Raw genomic sequence first — 13,212 nt, forward strand, 5'->3', positions numbered from 1 at the left:
GAGAGAGAGAGAGAGAGAGAGAGAGAGAGAGAGAGAGAGGGATAGAGAGATAGAGAGAGAGAGAGAGAGAGAGAGAGAGAGAGAGAGAGAGAGAGAGAGAGAGAGAGAGAGAGAATGTGTGTGTGTGTGTGTGTGTGTGTGTGTGTGCAGAGTTGCCAATCTGGCATTTTTAATACCATATTAAAAGAAACAAAAAACCTGGCATTTTTAAAAAGATGTTTGGCATGCAAAAAAGTGGGTTTGGCATGTTGGCATAATTTTTGGATAATCATTTTAATAAAATTAATGTTGGGTTTTTTTTGACATTTTTTTTTCTTCAAATCACTTAATTTCACCTTTTATAGAAAATTAACCCTATTTCACAAACTAAACAAATTTTCAACCGCAAGCTGGAGAAACGAGGTGAATAAAAAAGATAAACATCCAGACACTACTCATGGCAGCAGGAAGAGAGAATTAAGATTTATCTCCATATTTATGATCAGTTTATCAGAAAAAGTAATCGTTGGAAAATGGCATATTTACAGGTCGGGTAGGAAGCCGGATTGCAGGATTACCAATCTGGCATTTTTCATGCCAATTTCAAAATAAACGTAGCGTATTTGAAGATATTTGTCATGGCAAAGTTCGGTTTGTCATATTCGCATTATTAAGCATTATATCGAAATTGCTTAATTTTATCTATTTAATGTACAAAAAAAAAAAATTATCATCAACTTTTGAAAATTTGGAGTTTAACGTTGGAATTAAATCCAGTATTATGCTATATTTCCATTGTATTTTTTGTTGTTGTCATTTACAGTTCGAAGTCCAATACGAAAATGTGCTGTATTTCCATCAACTTTTGTCATTTTCAGTTTGCATTCCAATGCGATTTCATTAAGTATTTCCATAAACTTCTGTCATTTACAGTTGGAATTCCATTATGATTTCATGCTGTTCGATCTCAACAAGATTTCTGAGAAAAATGTAACAGCACGCAACTACACAGTCCGCATCTACGCTGTCCCCCTACCTGAGAGCAACATCAGAGAATGGATGAATAACAGGGAGAATTTCAAATCCCAGCTGGTCACAACCAGGGCACCGGTCATCTCTGGTAGGTTAGCTCATTGCTCCAGGAGAAAAAAAAAAAAAAAATTTAAATTGAGTTTTTATATAGAGCAATATCCACTAAATTTAACATTTAGGGCAAAACGTGACGCCTCTAAGGCGATATTGTAATTTTTTTTCGGACAGAGACAACGCTGTTAATGCCCAGGTACTCATTTTACACCTGAGTGCGGTGAGAGAATGTGATTAAAGAGCCTTTTCCAAGGACTCGACTATGCGCCGAGCGAGGCTTGAACTCAGAACCTTCCGATCCGAAAGCGAGTGTCATATCACTAGACCACATGGCCGCACGACTCACTTGTAATTTTTGTTACACAGTCAACGCTGTTTTGGCAGCAGCCTGCCTCTTCGAGGGCAGCAGCTTCTAACGATGCTCACACTATTATGTTATGACAAATGACCCAATCAGCAAATTCTTCACCACACTAGTGCACATACATGCCGAATCTTACGAATTTTTCTTAATTTTACGAATTTTAGACAAATTTCATGGTCAAATACGAAATTTTATGGAAAGTTACGAACTTTTAATTCTTAGTAATACTTAAATGATAAAAAAAAAATTTTTAAAGATAATAATAATAATAATAATGATGAGAAGAAGAAGAAGAAGAAGAACAACAACAACAACTACTACTACTACTATTACTACTACTATAATAATGATGATAATAATAATAATAATAATAATAATAATATAATATAGTAATAATAATAATAATAATAATAATAATAATAATAATAATAATAATAATAATAATAATAATAATATTGTGGTTGTTCAAACAGAATTTCAGAAATTACGAATTTCCTTTTCAAATTACTAAAAATTGACATTAAAATGACTAAATTTGAAGTTTTCAATTTGGCATGTCTGCGTGCACCGTCGCAAACCCGCCCAGAAGCCTCGTCACAACACACCGTTCAACTAGGTGCTCTGCAGTTTCGGGTTCTATTGCACATCGGGTACATGTTGGACAGATGGAAAAGTCCCCACCGATGACACGATTTTCGAGGGGGAAACTGTCATTTGCTAGGTAGTTTATTTGACCTTTGCACCATCACGAGGCCAAGGTCGATGTGGGGTGAAGCTAAGGTTTTATTTTTGCTCCCCTCCCCTGTCTGTCCACCCAGAAGTAGTAATAGTAATAGTAAATAATGAATTTATATAGCGCCTAAACATCCACGTTAATCGTGCTCTGCGGCTCTCTACATAATAAAAATAGAAATGTTTAAAAACAACAAAATTTAAAAAGTGAGTGGGTAGCTGGGTCTGTCAGACCTGGTGGAAAGTACTTTGCAATAGACTAACTAGCTTCCTATCGAAAGGGTAGGAAGCGATTACTATTGTTGTCCGTTTGACGTGAAAGGAAACTGGGATCAACTCAGGCTCCATGGGCCTAATTGGTCTGAAAGAATACAACAATTGATGTGTATTTATATACAAAGAATGTTTTGTATTCATATAAAAATGTACGTTGAGACTTTTGATGATGATGATGGTGGTGATGATGATGATGATGGTGATGATGATAATGATGATGGTGATGATAAATAAAACTAACGTAGTTTCTTTTTTAGAGTCTGTCTCGAAAAAAACCCACCGAGGTCACACAGGCATCCGCCGCAGAGCAGCAGGTAAAAGTAAGAAGCAGCAGGCTCTTTCTGAGAGTGGCGAAACACCTTTTTTTCTCCTGTGTTTTTCTTTGATCAAGTTCATCTTTTACTTTTTATCAAAGTTATATTATATGTCCTTGTCTTTTTATTACTTTTACAATTGATTAATGTTGACATATTTAGTTGAGAGTTTTATTCCATTTCTCGTTGCTCATGCTGTGCCTGCCTCCTCCTTGTGTTTCTAATAGAAATGTGTGATCTACGTTTTCAAAACGGTATTATGCAGAGGCCCTTACCATTAAGGTTTTTCGTGAATTATTCCTCTGCGTTAATTCCTTTTTTGACGCGATGCTATAAGTGGGGTACCAGTTGTGGCTCTGTGCGGTGGGAACGGCGACAATGCTGGAATGTAAACCGATAAATGGAAAGGATGTGATGTAGACCTAAGTTTTGTCTTGATACCTACTTTGTCAATTTCGTATCTTTTATAGTTTTGAAAATTCAAGAAGCTGCATCAAAACTTTTCAGTCTACCCTTGTATAAAACTACTATTTGGCTTTAACAATAGAATTCTCGCTAAGTATAAAACTATTATTTTACTCACAATATAATGGTCAATGTATAAAACCACCAAAATAAGAAACTAGGGAGTAGGCACTAGTGTAAGATAAAGATTTGATCAAGTGCGTATGAAAGGTGCCAGGCAAAGTAAGAAAGAAAAATACAAGAAAAACGTCTGACGTTTATTATGATATGCATTTTTGTACATAAATATGAATAATTTTTTTATTTGGAGCGCTTGGCTTGTAGTTGGTTTGTTTACAAATAACTTCTCCACCGGTGACGTCCAATCAAGGGACGCTACTCTTCCACTGATCTCATTCCCTATTCAGAGGGTCTGAGGTCCGATTCCCAGTCAAGCTAGACTGATTCTTTTTTGGGTGTATTTTTTTTTTACTTGTATTTTTCTTTCTTGGTTTTTTACCTTTCGTACACACTTGTCAAGATCTTTATTTTATAAAACTACCATTGGACTACCATAACAATGAATTGGTCATAAAGTATAAAACTACTTTTTGATTATAACAATGAATTGATCTTAAATGATAACACGACCATCTGATTATAACAATGAATTGATCATAAATGATAAAACTACCACCTGACCATAACAATGAATTGATCTCTAAGCATAAAACTGCTATTGGACTACAACATTGAATTAATCCTTCAGTTATGACCATAGTTTCTGGTTTGATTTTTGTTTATTTTGTTGTTGGTTATTTATTTCTCCTGTTATCATTTGGACCTTTTTGCTTTTTCTCCTTTTGTTTGTTAATAATAGTAATAATAATAATAATAATAATAATAATAATATAATTAATAATAATAATAATATAATAATAATAATAATAATAATAATAATAATAAAATAATAATAATAATAATAATAATAATAATAATAATAATAATAATAATAATAATAATAATATAATAATAATAATAATAATATAATAATAATAATATATAATAATAATAATAATAATATATAATAATAATAATAATAATAATAATAATAATAATAATAATAATAATAATAATATAATATAATAACAATAATAATAATAAATATAATAATAATAATAACAATAATATATAAAATAATAAAATAATAATAATAATAATAATAATAATAATAATAATAATAATAATAATAATAATAATAATAATAATAATAATAATAATAATAATAATAATAATAATAATAATATAATATAATAATAATAATAATAATAATAATAATAATAATAATAATAATAATAATAATAATAATAATACACATTTATACAGCGCTCATTCTCGTGTACAACACAAGCTCTGGGCGCTTTACAAACATTGTAAATCATCAATTTGGAAACAAAACCTTACATGCTTTTTTTTTTCTTTCATTTCATCATGATCATTATCATCATCATCATCATCATCATCATCATCATCATCATCATCATGCTGATGATGTTTATTAAATATAACCACAGGTGATCCCTCACTCATCTAAAGTGTTAAAATGATTTTATTTTCAGGATGGGGTCTGTTGAGTTGATCTCCCACGGTGGGCAAGGGAGGTCACTCTCATTGCGTCTTCTATTTCCCCCTAAGTCTTAATTTCATTTTACATGTTGCTTTCTGTCTTTGTCTTGGAATGGGATTACTTGGTTTTGTCCCGGCTCTGGCTGGAGTCCTAGGCTAGGAAGGAAACAGTCACATGAATGTCGTTGGTTTTAGGAGATAATTTTTTTTTTTCATTGTTAATCATCTCTATTTTATGTGGGATTATGGTTTTTGTATTGAATATAATATATAACCAAATAAGAGGAAGTCATCCAAGTTTATGGTTCCAAGTTTATGGTTCCAAGTTTATGGTTCCAAGTTTATGGTTCCAAGTTTATGGTTCCAAGTTTATGGTTCCAAGTTTATGGTTCCAAGTTTATGGTTCCAAGTTTATGGTTCCAAGTTTATGGTTCCAAGTTTATGGTTCCAAGTTTATGGTTCCAAGTTTATGGTTCCCTACTCAAGAGTGGAGGCCCACTTGTACTCGTTCATTTTATCAACATTAAGACAGTGGAATAGTCTCACATTTCCAATGAAAGAACAATACTGTGGTCTATCAATCTTCAAAATTTGAAGTTACAGACTTAAAAGGAAGAAGGAGAAGAAGAAGAAGAAGAAGAAGCAGATAATAATTTGAGTGTTTTCCTCTTAACTCTCTCCTTCCCGATCTTTTTCAGTATTTTCCCAAAATGGCAGACTTACTCAGCAGAAAATTTGATTTTTCAAACTCAAACAATCTCTCTACAAAACAACTTTATGTTCCTTTTAATTAAACAAAGATGATTCTTCTAAGTTTGTGATGTACAAAATAAATAATTCTGAATAATAAAAATGTATAGTGTGTCGTAACAAATTTGACGATTTTGATGCAGGTGGTTTAGAGAGGGTTTATGCGATCCTATGCTTGTGTCAGCATGCAAATGGCATGTTACAGAAAAATACTCAGAATATCATGGACTGAAAAACAAACAACCAAAGAAGTCCTGAGAAGGATCGGAATAAAATCACCAATTCTTCTGTAAAGAAATTGAAACTGAACTATTTTGGCCATACGACTCGCCACGAATCATTAGAAAAGCACATTCTGCAGACAAGGGTAGACGGCAAGAGAGGAAGAGGTAGACCAACAAGAAGCTGGGAACAAGATATATGTGAATGGCTGGGAATGACAACAACTCAAGCAAGTAGACTGGTGGAAAACCGAAATCTGTTTCGCAAGAAAGTTCGGGAAGCAACGTCCTACCCAGGATCAGCTGACTAGATGATGATGCTTGTGTCTGGATGGGACTTTTAGGTGATCTGCAACAAAGTCCAAATAATTTGCTCTTGAAATCTTAATGATACTAAGCTGCTAGAAGCTGTGGACTGTAATAAGTAATAAACAAAAGTGATTATAACAGCTTCCAAAAAGAACAAAATACCAAACACGGAATGTCTTGGTATCAAAACTCTTCTTCGCCCATCAACAAATAAACAAAAAAATTAAATAAATACTTTACCAAAAAAAAAACTAAAACCAGATTGATGACAAATGCTCAGTACGTCCTCTCTGTAGAAAAAAAACATCTTTTTACTTTCTTTATATCTACCTCTGTTTCCTTTTTGAAAAAGTCCCCTTGGTCTTACTTTTTATTGGATGCTTTTAGATCTAAATCTAGAAGTTTTTCCTTTTTAAAAATTCATGTTCTTCCTTTTTCTTTTTTTTTTTTTTTTTTTTTTTTGGTTTTACTGGCACTTAAATTACCCAAAAGTGTTGCAATCGCTTTAATACCCCTCCCTATAACCTAGACAGGAAATAAATGTAACGATGGGTGACCATGATGCTTCTCTCTAATCCAGAATGTTGAAATTGTTTTCATTGGATATTCCAGACCCAGTTTATCCTGCGGATTGGGAAACTGGCATTGCACTCTCAACAAGACCGTATGAAAGAGCTGTGGTTGTTGTGTTTAACCTCCCTGAACCCAGCTTGAATTTTACATTCAACAGTTACGAAGTAGGCCTGGTCGATATGACCATAGACCCTAACAACCCAGTAAAAGATGGTGAAAAATCGGTCTCCATTCCTGTGAGTATTTAATTCGCTTAACAGGCGTCTTACTTTGTATGAATTTGGAAATTGTGTTTCAGTCAGTCTTTTTTTTTTCTTTCTCTCCTCTTCTTCTTCTTCTTCTTCTTCTTCTTCTTCTTCTTCTTCTTCTTCTTCTTCTTCTTCTTCTTCTTCTTCTTCTTCTTCTTCTTTTTCTTCTTCTTCTTCTTCTTCTTCTTCTTCTTCTTCTCTCTTCTTCTTCTTCTTCTTCTTCTTCTTCTTCTTCTTCTTCTTCTTCTTCTTCTTTCTTCTTCTTCTTCTTCTCTCTTCTTCTCCTCCTCCTCCTCCTCCTCCTCCTCCTCTCCTCTCTTCTTCTTCTTCTTCTTCTTCTTCTTCTTCTTCTTCTTCTTCTTCTTCTTCTTCTTCTTCTTCTTCTTCTTCTTCTTCTTCTTCTTCTTCTTCTTCTTCTTCTTCTACGAGATAGTAAAAAAGAAACTATTCTTGATTAATTATCTTTCACGTTCTACACAAGCTATCAAATTAAAAGCAAAAAAAATCGTCTATTTAAAAAAAAATTATTAATGTTTTGTTTTTTAGAAATATATTATTATTGTTTTTGTTTTTTTTTCTTTGCAAAATCTCTAAAATTTGCCCAAAAATTGCAGATTTTGCGGCCACAATGCTAATTAGTGATATTTTGCGATTTTTTTTCGGCTGCAATGCGGCCGCAAGTGATGCAAAATACCGCCATGCCAGACACACACAAAAATTGATTTAAAAAAAAAACAAAAAAACTTAAACTCAAGCAAAAGTAATAAGTACATACTAGACATAATTTGTTCAATAAGACAAGCTTTACAAAAATAGCATCAAGATTTAATAGTCATGGCAAACATTTCTCTCTTCAGATTTTGTGATGATGCACAAAACAAATCTGATTGGGAAAACGTTCCTTGAGTGGAAATGATTGTGATTTTCCTCCCGTTGATAAGGAGATGGTTAACCATAAACTGTGCGGCTATGTTGTCTCGTGGTTTGACACACTCACTTTCAGATTGGAAGGTTCTGAGACCTGGGTTCGAGCCAATTAATTTGCAAATTATTTTTTTCAAAAATTTATTCTAATTTTTCCGGTTTACTTCTCTCATAGTCGACCTCCAAGGCCACTGATCATGAAGTCAAATTCACAGGCCTGAGGGAATCGAGCTGGTACCAGGTTTATGTAAGTAATAAACACATTATGAAGTACAATAGGATGTTCTAGCATGTTCCTATTTGATAAATGTGTCAGTGCATGACATAATCAGTCGGAAGGTGAACATTTTGAATTAGCATTTTCTGAAAGAATATGCTCACCAGAGCATTTTACTCTCTATTTGAAGTACAGGGTGATTTTTCATGAAGTTATGGTCAGATGTATGGGAAAGGTATCCAGCAACTTTTCTCAAATTTCATACTTTTTCAATTTGACTACCTGTAAAAACATATTTCCAAGTGAAATTAAGCTTTGATATTTCCCGAAGATGTACAAAAAAATGTTGATTTAATCATTTATGACAAGAACTCATTTTGATGCAAATTGACCTTCTAACTAAACTTGGCAATATCTCAGTTCAAATCTTTTCACCATCCGACTGGTTATGTCATTCACTGTAACAAATATCACTGTTATCACAATGATATCATAGGATGATGATGGTGATTATATATGATCATTTACCTAATCATTAAAGTTGGTTCAAAGTGATATTGGTACAAAGGATGAAAGGAAGTAGTAGTAGTAGTAGTAGTAGTAGTAGTAGTAGTAGTAGTAGTAGTAGTAGTAGTAGTAGTAGTAGTAGTAGTAGTAGTAGTAGTAGTAGCAGCAGCAGCAGTATTAGTAATAGTAGGACGAGAGATGCATGCGCACAACCAACATGACCTTCTCTCTCTAATAACTTTTCGGCCGGTGACGTCACAGACTATGGGTGACGTCCAATCAAGGGACGCTACTCTTCTGCTAATCTCATGACTATAGTAGTATCAGTAGTTGTGGTAGTAGTAGTAGTAATGTTAGTAATAGTAGAGGACTTATGTACTGAGAAACCACAATCCACTTCATTGTTATGTCCACAATGTCAACAGCTTCAATAGTCTATTCGGTGTGGTCAGACGAAACATATGCAAATAAAGTATCAATTTCAATTAAAAAAAAAAAAAAATTAAAAAATTAAAATTGAGCTTTATATAGCGCAATATCCACTAAATGTGCTCAAAGAGCTTTACAAGGGGTCCCTGGTCACCAGCAACATTTAACATGTAGGACGGGACAATTAAATGTTTTTTTATAATTATTTTGTTCTCCTTGATGGACATCACATTATTCATGTTTTCTATTATGCCGTTGTTGCTGATCTTTTCATTAAAAAATTAATCACGTGTAACTTTTGCTAACTTTTGTATTTCTCATGGTCTAGTGGTGTATGACAGTCCTAGGTTCAAGCCTCGCTTGGTGCATAGTTGAGTCCTTGGCTCTTTACTCACATTCTCTCACTGTACTCAGGTATAAAATGAGTACCTGGTCGTTAACAGCATTGTCTGTTTCGGAAAACAAACGTAATATCGCCCAACAGACGCCATGTCTCATTCTATATGTTACATGTCGCTGTTGGTCAGAGAACCCTTGTAAAGAGCTTTGAGCATGTGTTTAGTGGATATTGCGCTATATGAAAGCTCAAGTTTTTAAAGTTTTTTTTTTTTTTTTTTTTTGTTGTTGTTGTTGTGTTTCTAAGGTTTAATTTATGATGGATGTGAATTGTAATGAACAAATTGACAGCATGATGGCATCATCGGCATTTTAAAAATTGGTACAGGAAATAAGTGATAGCTTTCAACCGTAGGGCGTATAATGCATTAACTATAGACTTTCATTTATGTCTGTTGGCAAAATAAGTTATGATAGCTTTGACTGTAGGGTGCATAAGGCATTGACTATAGAGTTTCATTTATGACTGTCGGCTGTATGGACACCCAAGCTGTTCCAGGTTAGGTCAACCTCTTTAAATTTAAACTCATTATCATTAGATCTTTTCCAGGTTTCTATCAGCCAAATTTAAACTCTGTATCATTAGATCTTTTCCAGGTTTCTAACGGCCAAATTTAAACTCTGTATCATTCGATCTTTTCCAGGTTTCTATCGGCCAAATTTAAACTCTGTGTCATTAGATCTTTTCCAGGTTTCTATCGGCCACATTTAAACTCTGTATCATTAGATCTTTTCCAGGTTTCTATCGGCCAAATTTAAACTCTGTATTATTAGATCTTTTCCAGGTTTCTAACGGCCAAATTTAAACTCTGTATCATTCGATCTTTTCCAGGTTTCTATCGGCCAAATTTAAACTCTGTGTCATTAGATCTTTTCCAGGTTTCTATCGGCCACATTTAAACTCTGTATCATTAGATCTTTTCCAGGTTTCTATCGGCCAAATTTAAACTCTGTATTATTAGATCTTTTCCAGGTTTCTATCGGCCTAGCTCTTCCATTAAAAAAAAATTTTTTTTCATTTTTTTTTGTCATCAGCCGTCACTACTAAAAACGGAGTTTAGTACGTTTGCCTTTCCTTTATCAGATGACACTTTTCTTTCTCCATCCTTTAAGTCAGCCACTCCCTCTTGTGTTCTAGTTTTTGTCCTGGCGTAAGCAAAAAATGCCTTAGGGGTTTTCTTTGCGTTCTGAGCATTATTCTTTTCCAAGTTCCTAACTGCGGACCGACAAGCACTTTTAACCTGGTTCCTAGCACTAGTGTATAGCAGGTAGTCCTTGCCATCTCTTGACTGCATATACTTTTGATAAGCGTGCTTCTTTTTCTGAATTTTAGCAGTCACATCACTGTTCATCCACTGTGGTCTGGACCTAGCAACACCAATCTTCGCCTTAGGCACGCAAACCTCAATAACAGACATAACCTCCTTCTTGACTGTATTCCAAGCAACTGTCACGTCCATGTCTCTAATTTTGTCAGAAATGTTAAGAGATTGCACAGAGTCCCTAAGCATGTTATAGTCACCTTTTGTATAATTGAAACGATTCCCAAGCTGCGCCTTCCTCTCTGTATAACATTTCAAGCCAAACAGTAAAGTCTGATGATGGCTTTTGCCTAATGGTGCACTATGTCTAACTGTCTCAATCATGTCTTGCTCACTGGTGAACACTGAGTCAAGAACATTTGGGGTCTGTTCATTTGGAAAATGTGTTGGCTTTTTCACATGCTGAACAAGAAAGCTGTCCCTAACCGCTTCCATAAACTTTGACGATGGATGATCACAGTCTTTGGGAGAGATTTCATCAACCCATTTTAGTGCTGGATGGTTGAAGTCGCCAACTACCAAGACATGAGACCTGCCCACTGACAATTTGACTAAAAGCTCATTTACTAGAACATCATTTTCTTTTGAACTACTGGGAGACCTGTACACTGTGCCCACTAAAAGGCTATCTTTTGATTTGAGAGAAATCTCACACCACACTGACTCTTGTGCTGTTTGATTCTTGCTATCCAGCTTCACAGGTTGAGCACCATGACTTTTTTTTACCCACACTGCAACACCCCTACGGCACTGGTCCTGACCCATATTGTGGAAACAATCATAGCCCTGTAGCTGCAGTTCAACTGGTTCAATCCTTCCACTGTGATTCTTTGGCAATGTCTCTGTAATACACACAATGTCAGCACCTTCATGCGCTATCACACTTAAAAGTTCACTCCTTTTATTCATTACAGAGTCTGCATTTGTGTAAAAGCATTTTAAAGTTCCATTATGTACAAGTACTGTTTTATGACTAGAGATGCTATTTACATTGTTTTGTTTTTTACTAGAGACACTATTTACACTGTTTTTATTACTAGAGACACTATGTGCACTGTTTTTATTACTAGAGACACTATGTACACTGGATTTATGACTTGAGACACTATTTACACTGTTTTTATGACTAGAGATGCTATTTACATTGTTTTTTTTTTACTAGAGACACTATTTACACTGTTTTTATTACTAGAGACACTATTTACACTGTTTTTATTACTAGAGACACTATGTACACTGTTTTTATGACTATTTACACTGTCTTTCGGCTTATTGCCTACTTTGCTTCCACCGGAGGATAATCTTCGGTCACCCCCCGACTTGTCTGCTGTTAGTCCTTTGTTTTGCTTTCTGGTGGCTTTGACAACTCTCCCATATCTCACTATCCAATTCTCGTCCCCCCCCCCCCCCCCCCCCCCCCCCCCCCCCCCCCCCCCTGACTCTTGGTTTCCTCTCCCTTTTTGTTCCTCAACTCGATCAAATGCTTCATTTCCTGCCTTTCTAAAGGGGTAGAGTCTTTCTTAATATACACGTTCTTGAACTCATCTACATCTTTCAGTTTTCTAGCTTCCTAACCTGCGTTTTGTCCTTGACAGTGACTAACATGGGTCTGGTTCCAATTTTGCCATCCTTTTGTCTAAGTATCTTGCATATCACAACTTCCACTGACTGTCCCAACTGGCGACTACACAGGTCTTTCACATATTCAGTGTCAGCAGAAATCTTCTCCTCCGGCTCTGCAGCCTGACTTTCTGGGACCCCAAAAAACACCAAGTTTGATTCCCTACGAATACGGTCAGTCATCTCCTGAGTCGTTGCAGAACTAGCTTTGCTTGCCAAATCCTCCCTCTCCTTCTCTGAAATTCCCTTTGCCTTATTTCCCTACTTCCTCTGTCTGAGCTGTCTTCAACTTCTCAAAGTCAGCTTTCAAACTAGAAATTTCCTTCTTCACATCATCTAAAATCGTCTTGTCTAAAATTAGACAAAAGTTCAAGACACTTCCCTTCAATCAGCTGCTCTGCTCTGATCGCTGACATGGCTGGATTCTGAATCCTCACAGAACCAATGTAGATGGGAGGACTTCTGTAGAATGCCATACTCAGCTCAATTTTAAAATCTTCAAATTTTCTTAATCATTGCAAAAGTTTGATTCACCTCACATATTCTATTACAAAACTTGGCCAGTTTTTTTTTGTTTTTGGTGGCTTTGCCTTGTTTTAGTTAGTATATTTGATTTTGCTGTGACGAATATTTTACAGTGAATGACATAATCAGTCGGATGGTGAAAAGATTTGAACTGAAATATTGCCAAGTTTAGTTAGAAAGTCAATTTTTAAAATTAAAAATGAGTCCCTGTCATAAATGATTAATTCAACCCTTTTTGTACATCTTCGGGAAATATCAAAGCTTAATTTCACTTGGAAATATGGTTTTACAGGTAGTCAAGTTGAAAAAGTATAAAATTTGAGAAAAGTTGCTGGATACCTTTCCCATAC

General features: G+C 34.8%; 1 protein-coding gene across 5 annotated transcripts in view; it reads left to right on the forward strand.

The window, feature by feature from the left end:
* LOC144957682 (uncharacterized) overlaps positions 1 to 13,212 on the forward strand; it is a 95,370-nt gene that overhangs the window by 51,143 nt on the left and 31,015 nt on the right. For 3 of the 5 annotated variants that reach the window (XM_078889034.1, XM_078889035.1, XM_078889036.1), the window contains exons 6-8: positions 913 to 1,099; positions 6,714 to 6,910; positions 8,022 to 8,093. In XM_078889034.1, the coding sequence (XP_078745160.1) occupies positions 913 to 1,099; positions 6,714 to 6,910; positions 8,022 to 8,093 (456 nt within the window). Of the gene's footprint in view, positions 1 to 912; positions 1,100 to 2,694; positions 2,758 to 6,713; positions 6,911 to 8,021; positions 8,094 to 13,212 lie in introns of all 5 variants that reach the window. The other 2 variants (XM_078889032.1, XM_078889033.1) reach the window with 2 other exon arrangements.

The sequence above is a fragment of the Berghia stephanieae genome, chromosome 12, assembly GCF_034508935.2.
Source record: "Berghia stephanieae isolate SIO BIC M18660-M18661 chromosome 12, UCSD_Bste_1.3, whole genome shotgun sequence".
In the NCBI taxonomy this organism is placed as follows: domain Eukaryota; kingdom Metazoa; phylum Mollusca; class Gastropoda; order Nudibranchia; family Aeolidiidae; genus Berghia; species Berghia stephanieae.